The sequence below is a fragment of the Phasianus colchicus genome, chromosome Z (assembly GCF_987193195.1).
Source record: "Phasianus colchicus chromosome Z, bPhaCol1.hap1.1, whole genome shotgun sequence".
Classification (NCBI taxonomy): Eukaryota; Metazoa; Chordata; class Aves; order Galliformes; family Phasianidae; genus Phasianus; species Phasianus colchicus.
This window is the reverse complement of record NC_143476.1, coordinates 91,514,620-91,538,570: the sequence shown is the minus strand read 5'-3', so window position 1 is coordinate 91,538,570 and position 23,951 is coordinate 91,514,620. Positions and strand designations below refer to the sequence as shown.

The 23,951-nt window shown below is 51.0% G+C and overlaps 1 protein-coding gene across 3 annotated transcripts in view; it reads left to right on the top strand.

The window, feature by feature from the left end:
• The first annotated feature begins 2,226 nt into the window (after nucleotides 1-2,226).
• NEDD4L (NEDD4 like E3 ubiquitin protein ligase) overlaps nucleotides 2,227-23,951 on the top strand; it is a 133,252-nt gene continuing 111,527 nt past the window's right edge. The window contains exon 1 of one of the 3 annotated variants that reach the window (XM_090130542.1): nucleotides 2,227-2,505. In XM_090130542.1, coding sequence (XP_089986668.1) covers nucleotides 2,458-2,505 — 48 coding nt within the window. In that variant the 5' untranslated portion in view covers nucleotides 2,227-2,457. Of the gene's footprint in view, nucleotides 2,506-11,917; nucleotides 12,014-23,951 lie in introns of those variants that run through there. The other 2 variants (XM_090130544.1, XM_090130543.1) reach the window with 2 other exon arrangements.

Genomic DNA, 23,951 nt, shown 5'->3' with positions numbered 1-23,951 from the left:
CATCATCTTCCTCTGTGCCTACCTGGTGGCTTTACAGGTGTGTGTTGGGAGCAGTCGGGATCTCTTTACATGCCCTAAAAGAGCTACCTGCTCCCCGTCCCTGCAGCTCGACATGCTGGACAACACATGTGCTCAGAACTGATTTTGGTCACTGCTTTGCACAGGATGGAGCCCATCCTGTTGGGATGATGGCTGTGCATGGATGAATCAGCTAACAGTGAGGCTTGGGTGGTGGGGTGGAGCATCATCTGCAGCCCTTGGCCCAGCAGCAGCATGCTTTGAGCTCTTTTTTTCTTCTTTTTCTATTTTTCCTTCCCTCCCCCCCCCTTTTTTTCCCCACCTCCCCTTTTTTCCCCTTTTTTTTTCTTTTCTCCCTTTTTTAATTTTTTCTTTTCCCTTCTTTCTTCGTTTCCTTTCTCCTTTTTCCTTTTTTTTTTCTCTCAGTTTTCTTTTTTTTTCCCCCTCTCTTCTCTATTTTCTTTTTACCTTCTTTTTCCTCTTTCCTTTCTTTCCTTTTTCTTTTTCCATTTTCCCTTTTTCACCCCGACACGATTTTCACGACACGTGGGGAAGCCAATCCTTAGTAGAAGAGTTCTATCATATTTTCTTGCTCCATCACCCCCACAGCAGAGTGGCTCAGCCAGCCTTGCAGCTTCCATTGCCCACGGACTGTGGGTGCAGGCAGGGAAGCAGAGGAAGCGTCCTCCTTTTTTCCTACAGACACGTGTGCAGGAGTCGTCTGGGGATTTGTTACAAACGGGCACAGGGCTGCTCGCATCCCAGACACACCAAGCAGCATCTTCAGATGGGAACTGCCACCTGTAATGTACACCTAACCTATTTTTACTCTGAGAATTTTAAATAATGAACAGCCTTCCTTGCATAACGAGGCCGCTATAAATCATCTGAGCTGCACCTGGAGACTTTGGACACATGAGTTACATCCCCACGGGGCCGCCTGCTGTTCCAACTGAGGAGAGACGACGCTCAACACCTCCACGAGCGCACGCCGGGTGATCTCCATCCAGGTGTGACATCACAGCCCTGCAGTGCAGTCGGGTCGGCGTGGGGCTGAGCGCTCAGAATCCGCTGTGCCATCCGAGATGGTGATTGCTGGGCGTGTGTGCGAGCGACGGAACGCTGCGAGCTCCGTTTTCAGGTGTGTGACACAGGGATGGCCACGTCCAGGTGTGTGACACACGGACGGCCATCTTTGGGGTGCGGCAGCACAGGGCCATCACCCATCATTGGCTGCGGCGTGATGTCCGTGTCAGCGCGGCGGGAACCGCTGCCCTACCAAAGAATAAATGGTATAAATGGCACGGCAGCAGCTTTCACCGAACTGCGGCTCGTTAGCACCGCACCTTGCCAGGAGATAGCAGACGGATGATAAAGGGAGCAGCAGCGGGCGGGGCCGGGCTGGATGGGGCCGGGGGACAATCGAGGAAGGAGCAGAAATCCAATAAGGAAGTAATTTGGCGCTGAAGCGCGCCTTGCTTCTGCTCGGATATAAGGCGGCTCCAAGTGCCCGGAACGTTCCGATTCCTCCAAGAACACTCTTCGAAGCAGAGAAATAAAGGCGAGCGAAAGTCACGGACTGGGAGAGGCGCGAGCAGCGCTCTCGCATCCCGTGGCGGGTCACAAAAACGACACAAAGCAAACGTGGAGCTCGGACGGGCACACGGCCCATCCACCGCCACAGCAGCGACGGACCCGGCAGAAGGGAAGCGCTGACTTCCCGGCGGCACTTCTCTCCGTCCGCTCATCCCCCAGCATCGACCGCCTCTCGGCGCCGCTCCCCACGGGCCCGACCCGCCGCCGGGGGCGCCGCAGAGCCGCGCAGCGCCTCGAGGGGCCGCGGCCGAGAGCTCCGGGCGCGGCGCTGGGACCCCCGCGGGGCGGACACCGCCCCCCGCCCGCCGCCCGCCGCCCCCCGCGCCGCTCCCCGCCGCCGCCACAGGGGGGCGCCGCGTCCGTCCGCCGGTGTCCGCGGCGGCGCGTGGGAGGGGCGGGGGCGGCGGCGCGCGCTTTGTGCGGCGCTCGCGCCTCCTCCGCCGCCGGGGGCAGGGCGGCCCGGGCCGGGCCGACGCGGGGCTTTTCCGCCCCCGACGATCGCCTTCGCCATTGGGGCTGCGCGGCCCTATCCCCGCCCCCGTGGGCCGCGGCCGGGGCTCCCCGGCGCGGGGCGGGCGGCGTCGGCGCGGCTGCGGTGAGCCCCAGCCCGGCCCCGGCCTCGCGGCGGCGCGGGCGGTCCCGGCGCCGCCCCCGGCCCCTTTTCCCGGCGCTCGGCCGCACCGCCGCCTTCCGCAGCAGCAGCAGCCGGAGGAGGAGGACGAGGAGGAGAAGGAGGAGGACGACGAGGAGGACAACGACGACGGCGCACCTGGGCCGGGGCGGCGATCCCCCGCCGAACCCCCGCACGGAGCGGGTCCCGCGGGACGCCCGCCCGGCGGCTCCATGGCGACCGCAGCGGTGGAGCCGGTGTACGGGCTGGCGGAGGAGGAGGTGGGTCGGGTCGGGTCTGGTCCATCGCCCCCATCCGTGGGGGAGGGTGCGGGGATCTCACCCCCACCCGGCGCGAGCTGCGGGCGAAGGTCGAGGGTCGATGCGGAGGACGCCGGGAGCGGCTGTAGCGCTCCGCTGTGCGGAGTGGTGCGCGGTGCCGGGGCCGCTGCTCGCCCCGCAGGGTCGTACCCGTACCCGTACCCGTACCCGTACCCGATGCCATGCGGCACCTGGTGGGGCCGCGCCGCTGCGCGCTCCCGCGGTGTCCAATCCGCACCCCAAGAAGCGCTGCCCGTGGGCGCTGCGCTGCGAAGCGGAGGGGTTCCGCGGCCGCTCGGGGGTCGGAGGCAGCTCCACGGCCCGACTTCGCCGCTGCCGGGCTGAAGGCGCACGAACAAAGCGTGCCGTGTGTCCGGCGTGAGCGCTAAACATCGCGGTCAATGCGCGGTTTCGCGTCGGTGTCCCCGGGCCGGCAGGGAACGGGCGATCCGCGGCGAAACCGAGCGGCGACGAGAGCGGCACGGCGGCCCGGCTGGGCTGAGAGCGGGGCTGCCGGGCGCTGCCGCGGGGCTGGGGCTCCGCAAAAACCTGTCGGCTGCGGGCGCTGCCCGGCTGCGCGCTGTCCTGTTGGAGCTGCGCCCGGCGCGGATGGCCGTGGGGATGGTGGCACGCTGGGTGCCGGTGGAAGTGAAGCTCCCCGGCTGGGGTGGGCGGGTGGGCGTTTGGAGAGGGCTTGGGCTCCGTGCAGCCATGGGAGCCGCGTGATTTGAGATACTGTGTGTGAGGTGAAGGCGGAGAGAGGAGAACGCGGGGTCTCCGACGCGGGATCCTGGAATGCATCGCTGGGGATGGGTGCGGGATGCTGTCGGCGAGTTGGGAACTTGGAAACCTGGGAGCACAACCGCCAAATGGGTGTCTGAGAATGTGCTGCTCGGGTCCGGCTGCAGCTGTGCCTCTGTCACTAACACCTCTGCTCCCCGCCTCCCTCCTCGGCTCTGCTGTGATGTCCCACTGCAGCGATGGCTGTGGGTCGCCCCATCTCTCTCTGCCCGTGCACCAAGAGTTGGCTCTCTGTGCTGCTGTAGGTGGGCAGAGTTGGGCAGTGCTACTCTAAAAACATGAGAAGAAGCCGCAGAGGATAATAGGTGAAAGAGGAAAAAGTGTGAGGGGAGGCAGGGGGAGCAGAGGCGGTGCTGTGCAGCCCAGCAGAGCCATCGCTGGGACGCAGATCCCCGGGGTAGGAGAACCTCCTAGGGTTGGCTGCAAGCTCCTGCAGGTGCATGCAGAGCAGCCGAGCCACATGTGTGTTCTGGGCTGCAGAGGCTAAGGGCTGCCCATTAGCTTGGCCACATCTGTTCTGAAAAGCAAGATCTCTTTGCTTGTCTTGGGGGGTCAAGCCATGTGCAGAGTCATTCATTTTTCTTTATCCATACCTCAGTCTGAAATATAATTTGTTGTTCCCTTCTATACTTTGTGCTTTATGTAGTTTGTTTACAAATGCTAAGACTACTTTTTTTTATAAATACCAGGCTACCTGTCCAAGTATTCTCTTTTTGGAAAAGCGGATGCTTAAATGTGGGGTAGACTGGCTTGATATGCTTCCCATAAAATGCCAACATCTCTTACAAATAATTAAGCAAAGGCTTAATTTCCACATAAATAGACATACGTGTCAGCAGGACTTGGCATGTTTGAAGGCAAGCACGTACTGAAGCATTGGCTGAGTTGGTGTGCAGAGGCACCAGAAATTGTCCCAGCTTCTAGCACTGTGTAGGGAGGTCCTGAGACACTGAATGCATCAGGACCATTCAGCTCATGGGATTGTTAAGGCTGGAGAAGACCTTCAAGCCCTGCTCATGTCACTGCCCACTGACCACGTCCCCAGCTGAACACCTCCACGGATGGGGACTCCACCCCTCCCTAGGCAGCTGTGCCACTGCATCACCGCTCTTTGGAGAAGAAATTTAGTTGAAAATGCAGTTGAATAAATAATGCATCCTCAGAAAAGAACCTTGAGGAAAGTATTTTTTCATTGTAACTTTTGCACGCGTGAAAGAAAATAACATCTTGTCTCCTCCCTGTGTCCTTTCTATCATGGTAGGAGCGAAGACATTCCTACTGACTGCTCTCCGCAGTTCCAGTGCTCTTCTGCTTGTGAGTTCCATTCAGCTTCTGTGACTTGAACAGACCTGCCGTGGTAATGCTGTGGCTGTGGGGTGTGTGTGTGTGTGTGTGTGTCATACACTCACGTGTTCTCAGTGGCTTTGCTGCCATGGGATGGTGTCCCCGGGGGTGTTTGCCACCCTTGTTGTTGACACCCAGCCGTGGGATGGGCCACGAAGGCTTTGGAAGGAGCATGTTATGGCACGGGTTACCCATTAACTGGATTGATCAGTGACGAAAAAGCAGCTGTGTTTTCTCTGCTTGATTTCCTGACAAAGCAGAGTTGGTGGAGCTCAGCACTGCATTCCTGCAGGTTTGCCTGATGGTCGAGCCATACATTTCTTAACCATACGTTACTTGAAATGAGCGTGGCAAGGAGTTGTGTGTGGGGAGAAGTTGTGTGGGGAGGAATCTGTCCACTGTGGCTGAATGGGATCACAGGCAGTGTGTGCTGGCATTGCTCTGCAGTGCCATCAGTGCTGTGCCCCATGGTCCCCATCCAGAGGAGCTGCTCTGTTGTTGAATAGCAGCGTTGTGCTGCTGCTGCTCTGAGCTCATCAGTTTTTTTTCATCAGAGTGAGGAGGGTCCTCTTTGGGCGCAGCAGTGGCGTTGATTGGTGGTAATCAGCAATCCTCAATATTTTTGCCTTTCTCACTGTTTTGCGTTTACTTTTTAGAACGAAAAGCAAAACCCTCCTGAATTGGTCTTTTAGACTCCAAGTGCATTGGATTGCCGGCACGTAGAGCTTGAAATGACGATTAAGAAGTACAGATAAGGAAGCATTCCGCGAGTGCACGGCCCTGCCTGCGCACCAGCAGCGGCACAATAGCGAGACGCATCGGCTGCGGTTCTCCCAGCCCCAGCCCCTGCCCGAGGGGATGCGGGCTCTCCGTGGCCCCGAGGCTGGTGCTGCGGGCCGGCCGTTGGAGGGCACTGTGCGGTGCTGAATGTCAGCCCGGCCCAGCGCTGCGAGGCAGCTCGCTGTGCCGCGATGCTGGGCAGCAGGCGATCCCGCTGCACCGGCATCACGGGCACGACCTGAGCCGAGCTGCGATCGTTTTTTTGTTTTGGATGCAGAGCCAGTGATGGTGGCTGTACCACATGAGCTGACGAGGGAAGTAATATCCTAGGGTGGCACGGGATGAAAGAGCACGGCATTGTGGCTTCTGGGTTGGAATTGTCTTCCAGTGATGAGAGGTCCGATGGGGTGCCGTATTTATCCCCTGAAAGCCAGGTGCAGCTTCGTGTGCCAGGCAGGCACACCCAGGCTGGACGTGGCTCTGGGCAGCCTGGTCTGATGGCTGGTGACCCTGCACATAGCAGGGGGGGTTGAACGTAGGTGATTGTTACGGTCCTTTTCAACCTAGACCGTTCTGTGGGTCTGTGTTTCTATGGCAGGCAATCTCCGCAAGTGCTGTGTGATCTCAGAGGCCATGCTGGGGCTTGGTGCCACTGTTCTCATCCATTTGTAGGTGCGGGTGAAGCTGAAATGAGCATCTGGGGCTGAGTGGGGCAGCTGTTGGCTGGTGCTGTGATGAGTGGATGCACCCCTTGGTAGCTTACTAGCAGGGTGAATTCTGGTTGCAGCTGCATCAGCCTGAACTGGGCCCTTTTCATTATCCTGGAGGATTATATGGGGCCAAGACCTCTCAGTTAATTAAACTCTGTGCCACACAAACCGGAGCTTTTCTGCGTGCTGCAGTCTCCATCCTTTGGGTAGCACTGCTGACTGCTCAGCTCAATGAAAGTCAGATGCAGTATCAGTGCAGCAGTGGCTTGATCTGTTTGGTTCTGCAGGCTCACCCGGTGCCAGTGAGCACAGCAAATGTCAGCCCTGTTCGTAAAGGCCTTCACTTTTTACTTTTGTGGCTACGTCCTCTTAAAATGCTCATTTTAATTACACTGAACGAGGTGGTTATTCCGTAGCACTGGAAGAAATGCTCCTCAGCCGTGCTGTCCCTCTTTGAAAGAACTGAAGTGCAACCCTGTAAACACTCAGTTATTTTCAGATAAGCTTGGTAAGAATGCGGCCGGCAGGTCGAATGCTTTCAGGAATGTGGTTTTACTGCTGGTGTATGTGAGCTGCTGCCATTTCGTCGTGAAAATCAGCCAGTGGTTCACCTTCTGCTGGGTTCAGAACTGCAGAGCTCCCAGTGCTTTTCCTGCTGTCATGATGGCTCTTTCCAGCACGAGGTTCATATGAATAACAGCAGTGCTCCCATCTCCTGCTGCCCTGTCTTCTCCTCTCCCCTCCCAACAAGAAGGAAGAAAACCTCGTGAAAGGATGTTTTGCACAAAACAGCAGCAATCTCCTGCTAATGCACTGTAGAATAAGAGCTGTGGTTAAATTTTACCGGCCTGCTATGCAATTGCGCTTAAAATAGTTTACAAAACAAAAATCTATTGTAAAATCTGACTTACTGAGTGATGTTTAGATTGGGAAACAAGCGTGGTGCCTTTTTCCTCCCTCTGTGCTTCCGACCCCAATTCCCATGCACTGGCAGGATGTAAGTATTTGTCAGAATCCTGATTTCCAGGAATTAGGGACCTTGCTTAATGAAAAGAAATCTCTGCAGTTCTGAGAACGCAGGCAGGAATAACTCCATGAATGAGCTGCGCTCAGCAGTTACGCTGTGGTGCCTTCTTTTCCTGTCTGACTTCATGGACTGGTGTTGTTTTCCTGGTGCTGTGCCAATTGGGATAGATTTTCTATTTCTAATATAGTTTGTCTGCTGCAGAGTAACAGAACCCTACAGAGTGATGCAGAAGCGCGCTGTCATCTCCTGTTGATGGTTTTCTGTTTTGAATGATCCTGGCTTGAGGCTGGAAGCACGCTAACGTAATTTGTGCCTTTGTGTTTGTTTTTAATTGAAAACTGTTCCCAGTCTTACTCTTTTTTTGAACGCCTTTGTGTAGGTTATCATACTGCAAGGGGAGGGTGGGAGTGATGGGGCAGCTCCAGCAGGAGGAGGCCCGTGGTGGTTCCTGATTGCTCTGCTGCTGTCCCCTTCCTCATGGGACCAATGTGCCCTGGGATGTGGTGCCCACGTGCACTGTGCAGCCATCACAGACTGCGCTCCATTCTGCTGCTGTGGTGAAGTTTTTCAGAGGAAGAGACAGCATTCTGTTTCCCAGTAATGAAATGATGCGGGAGATAAACAGGCAGCAAGGAATTAGTGCTGTGGGTTGTGTGTGGGGAAGAGAGCCAAAGGCTTTGTTCCTGTGCTCTGTTTGCAGGTCTCTCCCATCTATTTACTCAGCCCTGCTGGGGAAAGGTGAGAGAGCATCAGCCCTGCGTCCCGCCTGATGCTGTGGATGGAAATCACTCACTTCAACTCATCAGCTTTTGAAATAAAGATATTTCACTTCTTCCTCATTAGGAAGCAAGAGTAGGAACATTTCTTCACGTTCTTCACAGCACCACATTTATTCCCTACTTTCGCTGTGTCTGTGTGAAAAATCCATTATTCTGCTAAATCTGAGGCACTTCACTCAACACTATTTTTTTCTGTCTATTTGAATGAACTTAAAAGATTAATATTTCTTCTTGGGGGAAAAAAAATAGTATTGGCTGAACTGAAGAGTTGTCTTCACACCTCCTCGTGCCCAGCTTATGAGATGGTTTGGCTGTCACACGGTGGCAGTTGAAGTCTTGCAGTCATCAGACCTCAGTTCTGTGGTTGCAAATCAAACCGCAGCAGTCAAACCAGCACAGCTGAGTGAAGCCCAATTCCCCACTGCAAGCAGATTGCCTCACTGTCTTGGTTTTGAGTCCAGAGGCACAGAATTCCTGTCCCTGACAGGTTTCTTGAGCTCTCAGTGCATGGAAGCTAGGAGGTAGCAGCATTTTAGTGTTGCCTCTATCTTATTCTTAGTGTTGCCTTTTAGCATAGGAAGCCCCTCGCTGGCCCAGGTCTACCTTTGGCTCGTATATACTTCTAATGAACGAAGGGGTATCTTCTTCATTATTCCAGTTCTTACACTTGTATATGTAATTTGTTGTATTTTACAGATGTTTAGAGTTGAAATCAGCTGTATAGTAGCCAACTCCTGGCTGTAAAGCTGCAGTGGTTGTGTGCTGTTCTGGACGAGCTCTTGGACTCGGGCAGCATTGCAGTGAGACTTTGGAAGGAGACAATCAGGTGCCTGTGAAGCACACCGAGTTGTGTCCAGCAGTGCCATGTGGGGATCTGCTGTTGTTGCCCAGCTCTTGTACTTCTAACAATGTATTGTACTTCTGGCAAAGGTTTGGATGTGGGGCTTGATGGGGTCAAGAAGATTGTCATCTCAGATTTAGTCTGACATTGTGTCTGGTACATCACCAAATGTCACTGCTCAGTTCAGCATTCTTCTCAGTGCTTCCCAGGCCTTATACGACTGAAAAATAGTGCAGTCTAAAGATGTTGGAAATGATAGTTTCCTGCTGGGGAAAAGCCTTGGTGGAGGTGAGGTGGTGGAGACAGGAAATGGGTGAAAATGAAGCTGAACTGGCTGCTCCTATAAGAGGTTGTGTTCTGCATCTTTCTCCCCTTGATCAGCAAATTGGCCTGGAGAAAGAGGGAGAGTTCCTTCTGTTGTTAGAGGAGCAGGAGGTGTGCCTGAAGGGAGGGAACAGGATGGCTGTGACAGGAGGAAAAAGGTTGGAAAAGTGGTGGCTGTGTGAGGAGCTGATTTTGTGCTGTGCTCGTCCAGGGCACCGGCTTGAACTGCTGCCTGCTGGGGACTTGGAATCTGTTGCTGCATGGGATTCAAACGAGACCTGGAAATTGATTGCTCTCCTTGCATCAGGATCAGTTCAGTAGCCTCCAGATGCGTGCAGTTTATCAAAAATATACCAGCCTGGTGGATTTCCACTGCTGGAAGGGAGTTCCTCTTTCTTCTTTTCATCTCAGACCCTTTGTGAATCAGTATGCATTACTGTTTGCAGGCAGATGCCCACCTCCTGGCTGGCTTGGAGAGTTGTAGCTGTTGGAGATGTGGAGTCAGAGGAGTGGTGGAGGAGTGGTGGTAAATGGACAAGCTCCCATTGTGGCGTTCGTGTTGATGGCAGTGGTTGGTGGGAGGTGGACAAACCTGCATCTCTGCTTCCTGCTGATGGTGGCTTTCAAACAAAGCAGCCGAATTGCTGCTTTTGAAGCAGCAAGCAGCAGCTTACTGCCTTGCTTACAATACATTTCTGAGTAGGGAACTGTACCGTTTTTAGTGACTGCAAATATATTTTTAAACCCAAGCATCAGCAGTAGGGATTGTGGAGGTAGAAGGCGTTGCTTCTCACTGTTGCCATCTATTGGTTTTGTTCCTATTCCTCCTGGTCAGGGCCCACCATCTGATGTTTAATTCCTCATTTTCCAGTGTCCTTAGAGCAAAGTTATGTTCTCGAAGTGTGGGAAAACAGCAGACACCACGCTGCAGGTTCCTGTGGAAGCAGTGGGTGAGTAAGGCTGGCTGGCAGGGCTCTGGCCTGAGGAGGCACATTGTTTGTGGTACAGGTGTCGAGGAGCTGTGCCGTTCCATTTCCCCCTGCAGGGCGGGTTGGTCTGAACAGCACGGTGACACATCTGTGTCCTGCTGATATCCGTGGTGGTGATTCACCTGCCATCACTGAGAGCAGGCTTGTTAGGTAGTCTGATGTGTCTCATTTCCTCGGTTCTCCACCAGTGACACCTCCCTGCCTCTGATGAACCTTACGGTCTCCTCCATCAACACGTTGTCAGTTCCCTGGCTAGGACTGGTTGCGGCCTTTTGCTGGCAGTTCTGAAGCTAATCCTCTTCTAACAGTCGTGGTTGGTAAGAGGCTTGGTATGAGCCAAGCCCAGTCGTTATCAGGGCATTAGCAGGTTGAGAATGAATGCCTCGGTGCTTCTCTCCTTTCGGTGCTGACTGGGGACCTGTGGTTTGATTAAAAGTCTTCCTGTGCTGCGTCACTGTAGCTTCACTGAAGTCTTGATGAGTAACAATTGCACATGGCACTTTGTGCAGCTTTTTTTTTTTTTTTTTCCCCAACTTGTCAAAGAAGCTCTCAGTGTTCTACCTGCCGAATTCATCTTTGTGCATCCATTCCTCAGTGTGCAGCACAGCTCAGTGCTGGAGTTTGGCTGGAGCATCCCTCGGCCCGGGTGGACAAAGAGCAGCAGCTCTGAGGTCAGCACTGATCATACCTTGAGAAGCAGAGACCTCCAGTCCTTATTACATGCAGTCACTGAAGTCTCCAGAGCTGCTGAGGCAGTGCAGCAGCTTCTCAGAGCATTGCTTTTCTCCTTCCTAGAATTTGTGTTCTAGAAGGCTCCCGTGAGCCTTTATCCCACAGGTTAGGAGATAGCTTTGTGTTGGCTAACCAATTGATTATGGATTTGTGTGTTTCTTCTCCATTAGTAATAGCTGAAAATACAAATGTAATGTGGCATCTCCTTGATCCGGTGACCATCTGCTCAATAGACCTGCAGGGGCTTTGGCTGGACCTGTTTGGTTCCTTATCCATATGGCTCATATGGGCCTGTGGTGCTGCTGGGGCACACACAGTGCCTCGGGAGCTGGGCAGGAGGAAGGGACCCAGCTGGGGACCAGTAAGGCTGGGATAAAAGCCTGATCTGCAATCAGCATAGGGGTGAGTAGAGCCAGGACCTAGCCTGGGGCTGGGGAGCCTTGTGTCCAGGGGCAGCTTGGGAGGTGCAGGTGGGTGTGAAGTGCTGCTATGAAGGACTGGGGCTTAAAAGACAAAGAGCTGTGAATAAGCCTTAACTAAGCAGGTGTTAATTAGCAGGGAGGCTATTTGTCACCCATTGGGTGCCTTCTCTTAAGGCAAGATTCTGGGAGAGCTCTCATGGAAGCTGTCAGAGCCATGGGTTCTTCAGAACTGACTTCTAACAGATGTCCACATAATCTGTAGAATTAAGAAAGTTAAAGTGGCTTAATATTTTTTTTTTTAAGTTTTGTGGAACACTTCAGTTATCTTTTGACCACATATGGCAGAAATGTACCTCTTCCCCTTAGAATGTGTCCAGACCTCAGGTTGGAACTGGTGCATCTTTTTAAGAACCTCAGTCGTGATTTCACATCATTGCATTTTGATTGATTTAAATGACAGTAATTAAAAAGAAAATGCTTCTACACCTGCATGAGTGGATCTAGCAGAAATCTGCCTTGTTCTCTTGTCCTACTGACAGCGTAAACCCACTGCTGTTCTGCTGTGTTCCTGCCATGTGCTGTGACGTCATTTTGGGCCCGGCCAGCTCTGTTCTGAGTGCTGTCGCCACACTGTTGTGCTGCATTTCCTGCACTTGGAGATGGTTGGATGTAACTCAGCACGTGTAACTGGTGTGAGTGCATTTCCACCTCCCAGCTATGGTAAGCAGCTCACGAACCAGGTGCTGCTTGCTCTGGCTTGTCCGTGCCCTATGAGTGACACAGGCTTTGTTTGGGATTGCCAAGGCTTGCACAAGAGGCCAAGCGGTGCAGAAGAATACCCATGAAGGGGAGTTTGAGGGTTGTAATCTTTAATGGGTGTCACTAAACATCGCAGTCACCTCTGATTTTTGGTAGCTTAGGATGTGTAGCTTAGGATGTGTGCTTCAAACTGCAGCGTTTGGGAAATGAAACGAAGGTTCTCAGCCCTGTGCAGCAATGTGAGCTGAAACGCATCTGCTGATAGGATGTGATAGCACAGGAATGTGTGACAAAGGCCCCGTGTGTCATTGTCGGCGTTGCTGTGGAAACTTGCATTTTAGCACCGGCTGGTTTCGGAGTGCAGCACTCAGCATCGTGATGGAATCCCAGTGCTGCCCAATGGTATCGGAGCCAAGGCACTGCAATGGGCTTGGGGCTGTTACCCTGCTGTCTGTGTTGTGCCAGGGTCTGACCTGAGGCTGCTCCCACCTGGGTCAGGCAACCCCTGTGCGTGTCCGTGGGTTTTGCTTTGCAGATGCCCTCTGCCTGCTGAGCTCCTCGTGCTGCTGGAGATTGGTGGGAGGACTGGGATGGCCGTGGGGATCTGTGCCGAGTGCTGGGCCCTGGGTGGAGTGTGCCTGAGAGCCACGTTGGGGGAACTTCAGTGCTCCCCAGCACTTGGACACAGCAGCGTGTCACTGGTGAGGGCAGCGTGCAGACACTGAGAGCTGCTCTTGTGTTTTCTTCCGTGATGTCTCTGGGCCCTTATGTGAGAAAAGCCATCTACAGATCCCATCTGCACTTCCTGAATTTTCCTCCTTTGACATTCACATAAGTCATGTGCTTGCCTAGCAACAGCCCCCCTTCTCTCCTCCCCTCCCCCTTTTTTTTTTTTCCAAGTAGAAGTGCTGTCTTTATTTTTTCCTGCTGGATGTCCTGATCTTGTCCCTGCCTTCTGACAGCTGCTCCTCCTTTCCTCTGGGCATGCAACCTGCAGAAATGGCTGACCCTGTGCTGCGGGGAGCAGGAGGTGCTGCGGAGTGACGTGGAACAGTGGAAGCAAACAACAGCAGTGCTTTACACCTGGTAACTAATGAGCGCTCAGCTTAACGAGGCCCTTGTGCTCCTTCTCACCAAGCTTGTGGCTGGCACCTGTGTCTGAAGCTCTGTGCCCCCTCTCAGCCTTGCTGTCCAGGCAATCAGTGCCATGGATGTCAGGGTGGCTGCAGGAGGGAGCACGTGGCATGGGGAGAGGTTGCCCCATAGGCAGGAGGAAAAAGCAGGGGGATCTCCTGCCCCACAGCAGCCATCCACGTGGGCAGTGCTGTGGTCCCCTCTGGGGGAAGAAACAAGAAACATGGCCAGGAAGGTTCCACCTGAAGAGGAATTTCCACATCCCTGGGTGGGTGAGGGCTGGAGGGGCTGCAGAGCGCTCTCACAGTCTGTAGAGCTGGGCTGGAGGCTCGGACTGAGCTGCTTTGTGATTCCTGTGACCCTGCAGGAGGCAAGTGTTTGTCAGACTTCTGATGGATCGTGGGTATCAAGGACTTTATTGCTTGATACTGTTGCTTTGAGAAACAAAGACGGTAAGAATTTGCCAAGATTCTTAACAAAGAAACAATAATTTAAAGGAAAGATTCTGATTCTTCTAATTGAGGGAAACAAAAGTTTCTGTAAAACAAAAGAATTAACGACAATTACATATTTAAGATAAGAAGGAACTTGTAGTTATTAAATGCCAGGTTATGAGGAAATGCTTGATGCTTATCTGGCCTTTACTGTTAAGGTTTGATGCCTGAAAAGGAGTTATTAACCTTTGGGTTTGGTGCCCGATCTCTGGTTGCATTCTGTTCCCTTTAGATTTTAGACAAAGGCAGCAGTCATTGTTCTTTTTGGGAGAGGTGTAAGCCCCACACCAGTGCTGGACTGGCCATTAATGTTACCTCAGCCTGTGGTCCTATGAAGCCTAATGGCTGCTTTATCGACTGTAAAGATTACTCTGTTAGAAAAATTGAGACTTACAGTTAAATGGATGGACATGTGTATCGTTAAGTGGATACGGGGGATGAGCTACAGTAGGTGGTCACTTCAGAAAAGTATTTTTCCTTGAGAGATTTTTTTGGGGGGCCTTATATTACATAAATGCTTTAAATAGCTGAAAGCTGCATCGAAACAGAGCAAGGTGTGTATTTTATTTTCTTGTTTTTTCAATTTTCTGACTCCGCTTTTGGGCAATGGTACTTTACAGCTGATGGATGCTGAAATACTTAGAAAATAGCAGCAAATACAGTAGTAGTAGGTTTTGCATGCCAGTAGAACAGTTGAGTTGACCGGCACTTTGAAGAATATGCGTGGAATGGCGTGGAGCTGCAGCAGGGGTGGTCAGGTAGAGGTTAGGAAATGGCACTGCCCCAGAGGGTGGTGGGCATGGAGCGACATCCCCAGCAGTCACAGTGGACATAGCCCCGAGCTGCTGGAGCTCCAGGAGAAGCTGGGACACTGCTGTTGGACATTGGGTTTGGTGGTGCTGTGTGGGCACAGGAGCTGGACGTGGCCATCACATTCAGCCTTGCATGTTTGATGGTTGCACTCTGTGATTCTTGGTGGTCTGCTGTGTGGAGAAGGTGTGGGTGAAGGACCTCCCAGCAGCAGCAAGGAAGGGAAAAGTTTGTCCGCTTCCCTTTACTTTACTGTGTCAGAAAACAAAAGGCCAATGCATGTTGCACCTCAACTTGGAGGTGGTGGCACTTCAGCATCTCTCCAGAGCTCTGCAGTTCCTTGGGAAGTTAACAGCCATGAAAGGACTTGAGGGGCAGAAATAAATGCTGCTGAAAAGAGTAACAACGTGCAAAAGTCATTTAAGCAGTGTTTTCAGGAAAAAACTGCTCGTGAGAGTCTTTGCTTTATTTCATCAGATTGGCAATTTTAGTGTTGATTGTTTTGGCCATGCTGCTTGAGTGGAGTGTGAGCTAGCTGGAAAATTACTGGGCTACGAAGCTGCCATGCTTCTTTCTTAGAGATAATTAAAATGGAACAAGACAAGGTAGTTGCAAAAGGTTACGAGCTTAGTGATTAATGCTAATATCTCACTCTTATTTACTACCTTGCATCTTTGGCAGCCTGCCTGTTGGGCCTATTTTCTGTGTTAGTCACTTTCTCATCCCGTGTTGGTTTCTTGCTTCCTGGGAGGGACTCGTGCCTTTCCTCTCCAGTGCTGTTTTCCCCAGCCTGTAGCTATGCCTTTCCCTGCTTAAGTTCATCAGCTTGACCAGCTGTCACGTCTTTTCAGGTTGCAGCTGATCAGTCTGACCTGACCCCTTCCCATCCATAGGTGTAGTGACCACGAGCAGCAAACCCAATCAGCTCCGTGGATTGAGCTGGCATACAGTTAATCTCTTCTCTTGGGCACATTTTCTGTCAGACGTGCCTGCTGATCAGCCTTTGTGGCTGCAGGAGAGGGAGATCAGATGCTGGGAGGCGTTGGGAATGCATGGTGGTGAAGGCAGGAACCCTTTGATGGTAAGTGCAGTTTGCTTAACCCAACATACTTCAGCCTAGTCACTCAGAATCCACCGCATCTGAGTCAGTGTTTTTGTTTTTTATTAACATGAAAACTTTCTTTTTGCTTGTAATTTGTTGATATCTGTGTAGGTTACCTTATGGGATTGAAAGTCGATGTGATCTCCTGGGGAAAATATACTGTGCTGAAGTTCCTTACACTTTAGAAGGTGTTTTCATTTATCCTTCTATATTGTGTTAACAAATTTATCTGACGGAGTCATTCGTGAGTGGCCCACGCAAGGTAAAGTGCTCCATCTTCTCTTGTTCTCACTCTTAAAAGTCCTTTGAAATGCTGATGCTGGCAGGTCAAGAGAATGGATCCTTCCCTTCTGCTCAGCCCTGGTGACAACACCTGGAGTGCTGTGCCCAGATCTGGACCCCTCGGTACCAGGGAGACCATAAAAAGTAGGGTAGAAGCTGTTCTCTTGCTTTGTAACTTGGAGAAGAAATCTTGAATTGCCATGCCCTCTGCTCCTGTCTTTTTCTGACTCTTTCAAGAACATGCATCTGTGCTTCTCTGGAACAAGGTCCTGCTCTGATATGATGAATGACTGACCTTATTACGCATCTCCTGCAATACATGGATTCTGAATGTGCCCTTTGTTCCATGCATTGAGCTACGTTCTGTATCCAGAATGCCTGGCAGAACACAAAGTCCATCCTTTGTTTTGGATAATGAGTGTTGAATATCTTAATGAGTGTTTCTCAGTCTAGTCAGCATCAAGTACTGTTTTAGGAACAAGTGGCTGAGCTAATCTCTGAGCTCTGTCCTGTAACAATCCTGTTATTTATGTCAGTAAGCTGAGTGTATCCCATTAAAGGCTATTAACAGCCTTTCTGTGGTGCAGATATGGCCACCAGTGGTGCTGGGTCCCGTGGGAGCGAGGACACGGCTCACCAGTCTGCACGCAGGAGGTGAGACACGGATCTGGATGCAGCTCATCGACTCTACGCAGCGTATAGACTAATGAATGCTGACGCAGCTCTGCAGTTGGATAGATGAATATGAAAAACAAACAAGCAAACGCTGTTCCCCAAACAAGCCAGTTAACTGTTTCACAAGTATGCTGCTGCCAGGCAGAAATAATGCCCGTGTTATAAAGGCCAATTCCTTTGCTATCCATTACCATCATTTTTGAGCAGTGATCTTACATCTTTACGTAAGAAAGGTGATAACTACTTTTCTTTGTCCTGAAATGTGGCTTGAATTCACACGGGAAATAACCTCTCTGCTAAATTACTTGAACTTATTCTGTTGCACTGAATCACACACAGAATCACAGAATGGCCAGGGTTGGAAGAGACCTCAAGGATCATGAATCTCCAACCCCCTGCCACACGCAGGGCCACCAGCCTCCACATTTCATAGCAGCCCAGGCTGCCCAGGGCCCCATCCAACCTGGCCTTGAACACCTCCAGGGATGGATGGGGCATCCACAGCCTCTCTGGGCAGCTGTTCCAGCACCTCACCACTCTCTGCAAAGAACTTCCTCCTGACATCCAACCTCAATCTTCCTTTCATCAACTTCAAACCATTTCCCCTTGTCCTGCAGTTATCCACCCTTTCAAAGAATTGATTCCCCTCCTGTCTGTAGGTACTGAAGGCTGCAATGAGCTCACCCCGCAGCCTTCTTTTCTCCAGGCTGAACAAGCCCAGCTCCCTCAGCCTGTCTTTGTAGTGGAGGTGCTGCAGCCCCCTGATCATCTTTGTGGCCCTCCTCTGGACCCTCTCCAACAGCTCCCTGTCTTTCTTGTACTGGGGGCTCCAGACCTGGACACAGCACTGCAGATGGGGCCTCACAAGAGCAGATTAGAGGGGGACCATCACCTCCCTGTCCCTGCTGGCCCCGTGCACTGGTAATGTTTGTGTTAGTGCAGTTTTACTAAAGCAGGTTCTGTTCATTATTTGAATTTCATCCACATCTCCAGCTGTTCCTGGGCTTGTTCCTGGCACAGGTTGCCCAGAGAGATGGTGGTGCTCCATCCCTTCCAATACCCAAGGTAGGGCTGAAGGGGCTCTGGGCACCTGGTGGAGCTGTGGGTTTCCCTGTGCACTGCAGGGATTGACACCAGGTGGTCTTTAAAGGGCCTCAATGTCTTTCTTGGAGTGAGGGCCCAACACAACACACAGCACTGGGGTGCAGCCCCAGTCCAAGCTGAGTGCAGGGGGTGGTCACCTCCTGCTGGCTGCATTGCTGCTGACACAACCAGGATGCCAATGGCCTTCTCAGCCACCTGGGCACACTCCTGGCTCCCTTCTCTTCTGTGTAGCTTTCCAGCTGTTCTGCCCCAAGCCTGTAGCAATGCGTGAGGCTGTTGTGCCCAAAGGGCAGCACCCACCCAACACTTCATCTTTTTAAAACTCATACATTGTGGTTATTGTACATCTTCAGAATACGTCTTCTGGGGAGAATGAGTAATTCTGAGTAGAGTGGCACGCCATCTGACTGCAAACTGCATGTCTTCGCATTCTCACAGGTTGTGGATCCGTGTTCTGGTGTTCAGAGGGGTGATTTTTTCAGTCGTGACCAAGCATGCAGCTCCACCTGTTTGCAGGATACAGGTCTAGCAGCAGGGGAGCTGAAGCAGCACGCAGTTCAGAGCTGGCATCAGACCCTTCCTGTGGTCCCAGCCTGCTGCGGTGAGTGCTCTTTGGAGACACCCTGTATTTCTATCCCTATAGGCTCTGGTGCCAAGAAGTGCATTTTTATAATGGCCTGAGGAAAACGCTGGTGGTTGAAACCTTGTGAGGAGCACAGGGCTGCAGGGAAGATGATGAAGCAGAGCTGTGAGGGGCCAGCTTTGCTCCTTGCCCCCGCAGCTGATTGCTGTGAGAGGGCTGCATCTCACAGGCAGTGACTTTGGCCTGTGCACCTTGGAAGCAGCAAAGCCAGATACCAGAGCATTGTGCACTTACGACGGGAGTGCATCCCTCCGAGCTGATGGAGGTGCACATCAGCTCGGCTTAAGGGCTGGTTTCTCTTCTTCTAATCGGCACAGAGACGGCCACTGCAGTAGTTCATCCCCACACCTCAAAACCCTCAGGGGGCAGCACATGCAGCCACATGTGCCTTAAGAACACGCGGCAGTTCTGCTGCAGGATACAGCCTGGTGCCTGAAACAGGGCTCACAACAGCGGCTCAGCAGTGGAGAGGCCAAGGGCCGGGCTGCTGGGCTGGCTGGCAGCAGCAACGTGGATGTGTTGGAAGGAGTTCCTTCGCCGGGGAAGACTGGAAACTCTCAGAGTGACGTTAATTATTAACTTCAGCTGAGAGCTGAAGGATCTAATTTCATTTCTTGTTGGGTAATAGGGTGATTCATGCAGGGAAACAAACTGTGCTGGAAAATGGAATCTTGCTCTGAAAATCAGCCTTCCTGCTTTCTGCCTAAAGTGAAGCCTGCTTCGCTTGAGCTGTGACAGCTCTCTGAAAAGCAGCAGCTGATGGTGAGGTGACAGGAGCAGCTAGGTCCAGCCTGGGTGTCCCCAGGTCGAGCTCTCCCCCCATCAGCACATACAGCTCTGTCCCACTGTCAGGCTGCTCCAAAAGTGATGCCTCAGATGTTGTTCTGTGGATGCAGATCTGTGTGAGCACAGCATGCGTGCTCTTGTTCATCACTGGTGCAAATGTGCAGTTAGTGGTGGTGACTGTGCAGAAGAATACTGTGCTGTAGCTGAGACTTTGCTTTGTCAAATAGTGTTGCTGTGCTCTTGCGTAGCTATTGTAGTTTCTGTGAAAACAAATAGGAGGCATTACTTTCGGCGCAACCTAAGGATGCTTTAAATAGGCTGCTCCTGCTTTGCAAATGAGATGCAAATGAAGGAGGTTGCATCAGACAGTGCTTCCCTGCGTGTTGTTTAGCTTTTGAAGAGAAGTTTTGGTGTGTTTGTTTAAAAAGACAAAAACAAACAGCAAAGAGGTGTGAACCATTGGGGTGCACCCCACTGCAATACTTTGCAGTGTGGGTTTTTCAGTGTTTCCTTCCCCCTTCCCTCCCCACCCCAAATTCTTGCCTTTTTAAGATCTTTTAGATGGAATGCTTTCTTAAGGAACGGTATTTGGAACCACTCCAGTGGATGCAGCCCACAATGAACAAAAGAAAACATTTGTGTGCGTTATGCTGGGATTGGATGAGCAGCACCTTAAAGCCTGGTGTCATTACATAAAATCCACTGCATCTGGGGCAAGCCACGTTCAACACGAAGTACCGAACTTCTTTTTTTTTTTTTTCCCATCAATATGCTTTTTAAAACCCCAACAAACTCTTGCTTGTTGTTTCTAGTGTTCAAGTATTGATGCAGAGGCTGAATGAGAGTTGGATAACGTAGCTCTCAAGTGAAGGGCAAGAGAACTGTTTAACGTTTAAACAGCGTGGATTCAGGCTGTGCTTGTTGAGAGGCACGCAGGATTGCTTATTTGCTGACCTTCATATTCAGGAAAAGTTGTCTTCTCTCTTCTTTGAAGGTCTCAAACGCACATGATCATTTTTGCACAAGGCTGACTTATTCAAGGAATAGAAGGTGTATGCAGCTTCCAGAGGAGCACGACTTTCAGACCTTCAGAGCTTTTGGAAAATCTTAAAATGAGATGCATTGTGGGATCATCTCACAGTGCTGTTGTTTCAATAGAAAGGAAGGTGGGAATGAGTAAAATGGAAGATTTTTTTTGATGTGCTCGGGGGCTGCAGTCATAGGGCACCAAAGGAATGGGTGAAGCTTCATGAGAAGCATGAACCCAGCTCCCAGAGAAGTTCTAGAGCCTCAGCCCTTATTTCATCCCTTTTACTGTCGCAGTTGATCAGGCTTGCTGTGAACAAAGCTTCAAACAAAGTCTTTTTGTAGTAAATGAATGCACTGAGCGCTGAAATTGTAGAATGAAGTTTAGTGCCAGCAAAGTTCACTCATCTTTCCGAAATGGCTTTTGGGTAGCTCTGAGGATTTGGGAGTACTGTGCGTTGCTTTATAACATCCCTGCTTGTCCTTGCACAAACTGTGATGAATCAGATTACATCGCGTTACCTACAAGTGAATTTACCACATTGTTAGTTGAGCACTAATTGCCTATGGCATTGTTCTCTCCGTGCACCGCATCGCCGCGGTGGGATGCATGTGCATGAACTGCAGTAAATGTCACAATCCAGCGTTAGTACTTTATAATTGGAGGGCAGAACTGTTAACATTGCAGTCACATTTGATTTTTGGTTTGAGCAGAAGAGAAAAAAGTCAAATGTGGTTTTTTTTTTTTAAGCTTGGAGCTCTCTGTCTTTACATCTTCTTTTTTTCTGTTTGCTTGCAAGAGCTTTTCCCCTCCTTGGTTTTAATGTCTGCATTGCTGGAGCCGAGATAAGATGTCTAGGCTGATAAAGCAGCATTGGGTCCTCAGAGCCACGGATCCCTGCAGTGACTAATGCCTTCTCACAGCTCTCTTGGAAATGTGCTTGATAAAGTATTTTCAGAGATGGAAGCGCTGCAGTAAAAAGCTCTCCTTTCAGGGGCAGCTGAGGTTTTGACAGCCTCACGGGTATTTTATTGCCGCTTGGAGTGGCCTTTATTGTCTTTCTTTCTCAGCACAGCCTGTGCAGGCACTGCCTGGTGCTGCACTCCACGTGACGCAGCCATCGTGCTGCAGCTTCACTTTGTGGGCACGTACAGTTAAACACATCACCAACGTTATCTGCGTTAGAAATCAGCCTCCAATTACAGTTTATCAGTGGAATTACGTTTTTATTGAATGCTTGTCCTCTCATTAAACAATGCAGCAGTGATAAAGCTGCCCATTTACGGTCCATATACCTATGGTCCAGATACTCAAATTTTCATAAAACTTGCTTTAAATAAATGACTTTCAGAATATTTGCATAGTACAGAAGCAGTTGCTGTTGCCACCAAAAATTTAAATTTAAGCTTTCAGGATGTGAAACGAGCATGCTGCAAGCTGGGTACAGATGAGGCTTCTGCCTGGTGCTTTGTGTGGGCCCATCTCCTATAAGGAATTTCTCTTTTCTGAGAGATCTTGCATGCGGTCTGAGGAATAAATGTTAAAGCAGACATATGCAACTCACTGTTAGCTATGTGTTTCACTCCTTTCTCCTTGATCGCTGCTGTTCTGCCAAGTCCAAGTCTGCTGGGCCTTCACTTGCCTGGCTCACCATAAAGACTCTGAGGTTGGAACTGTCATCAGGTGAATCCTGCCGTTTCCATTTTGCATTACAGTTGCACGTGGGGAAAAGCTGCCCTCACCTTCTGAGTGCAGAGGTGAGCAAGACAAAGCAATGCAGTGTAGCATTCTAGTAACTGCAGCAAGTGAGAATGTTCTGCCAGAGCTGCTGTGCTGCTGGAGGTGTTCCTATAACATCCTTAAGAATGCAGCAGGGGATGCTTCCTGCAGGTGCTGATGGGCTTCTTGAAGGTCCTTAATTCCACGTTGCATGAGACTGTGCTGCTCTCCAGAGCCTGCCCTCGTGTTTGCCTGTTTCAGACATTGGGTCTGAACAGCCTGTGTGAGACAGAATTGGAAAAATCATAGAATCACAGAATGTCCTGGGTTGCAAAGGCCCACAGTGCTCACCCAGTTCCAACCCCCTGCTGTGTGCAGGTCAACAACCAGCAGCCCAGGCTGCCCAGAGCCACATCCAGCCTGGCCTTGAATGCCTGCAGGGATGGGGCATCCACAGCCTCCTTGGGCAACCTGTTCCCGTGCCTCACCACCCTCTGTGTGAAAAACTTCCTCCTAATATCCAACCTAAACCTGCCATGTCTCAGTTTAAAACCATTCCCCCTTGTCCTATCACTATCCACCCTTGTAAACAGCCATTCTCCCTACTGATTATATGTTCCTTTCAAATACTGGAAGGCCACAATGAGGTCTCCACAGAACCTTCTCTTCTCCAAGAGAAGAGAAAAAGAGTGCAGAGAAGCAGCTCTGAAGCCATCTCAGTGCTGCTGCATGTTGATGACCTGTCAGTGACTGTGAGGCCTGCTGTGTAGCAATCCTACTGATATCATCATACGGTGAATGTTTGAGCTTCACAGCAGAACCCGGAGGAATTCCAGCTGGGAGGTGCTGCAGAGCACGGTGCTGTTGGAACAGCCTGATGGCAGGAGCTGGCCCTCCTCAGCAGCCTTCTGCTGTGTGCACATGCAGGTTGCTCTTTGTCCCTCGTGCTAGCATAGATCTCCTTGAAGTCATACGCATGTTATTGCCTACAAATAAAATCTGATTTAATGTTTTCCTGCTTAGCACGCTTGCTTCAGACCTGCTCTGCCCTCTGCCTTGATTCCTAATCACAGTTGTTTTAAGTGCCTTTCAGAATTCTTCACTTGAAAATAGGTTCAATTTTGAGCTAATCCAGGGCTTCACCATACCAAATAGCACAACCTAAAGAAGCTGAAAAAAAAATCCAATCTGAGATTGAGTTAGTGAGAAGTAAAACCCTACTCCTGCTAGAGAAGACGCTGTGAAAGCTCTCATGCATCAACATATGACATCTTGCTGCAGGTGCTTAGTTGGGAATTGGAGCCATTCTTTATTACTGGGTGAAATTATTGGACATTTACCGACGATTTGAGCTTTTGTATTTCTCTCTGAATGATAAGTTGTGGAGTACTGCTCTCTTCTGTGCACTCGAAGGTAATAGATCAGTCCAGACATCAACCAGAGGATAATGAATATCTGAAGGTAACATCGCTGGCCTCCTTTCACTCTGTGATTGGCAAAGCTTTTATGAGTGTCAGGCAACATAATGTGATCATCCCACTTGCAATAGTACTGCTGTTTTGTTTTATGGTAGTTTGTGCTTGAAGAGCTGTTTTTGCATGCCAGAAAGTTAGATATTTGTTAAATAAAAGCTTCAAGTTTTTAAAATCAGCTGAATTTCTGTATCTTCCAAGAGAAAATACCACAAGAAAATGGTGCTCTCTGTGCCAGGCTTTGCTATTACGAGTTTTTGGGAGGTCCCTCTTGGTGTAGTTGGGATGATCAGAATCAGTGCTTGGTGTGAAGGAGTGGGTGGTGGAACTGCAGGTCTGTGCCCAGCTGGGGACAGGGGATCTGATTGCCTCTGTGACCAATTAAAAAGCACAGTGTGACAGCAAATGGAGATTTTTTTTACCTTGCTGGCACTGCTGGGTCTAAGAGACATCAATACAGCATGCATGGCTCTGCTGGAGCCTGGTGAGTTACTGTGTGCAGAAGGCAGTGCTGCTGCTGGGTGAGTGGCAAAAATAGGTCTGAGTGTAGGGTGAGAGAGCAGGGCAGGTGCTGCAGCACAGCTCAGCCATTGCAGCACAGCTCGGCCGTTCCTGACACCAGTTCTGCATCCATTTGGGCGCTGCTGCAGA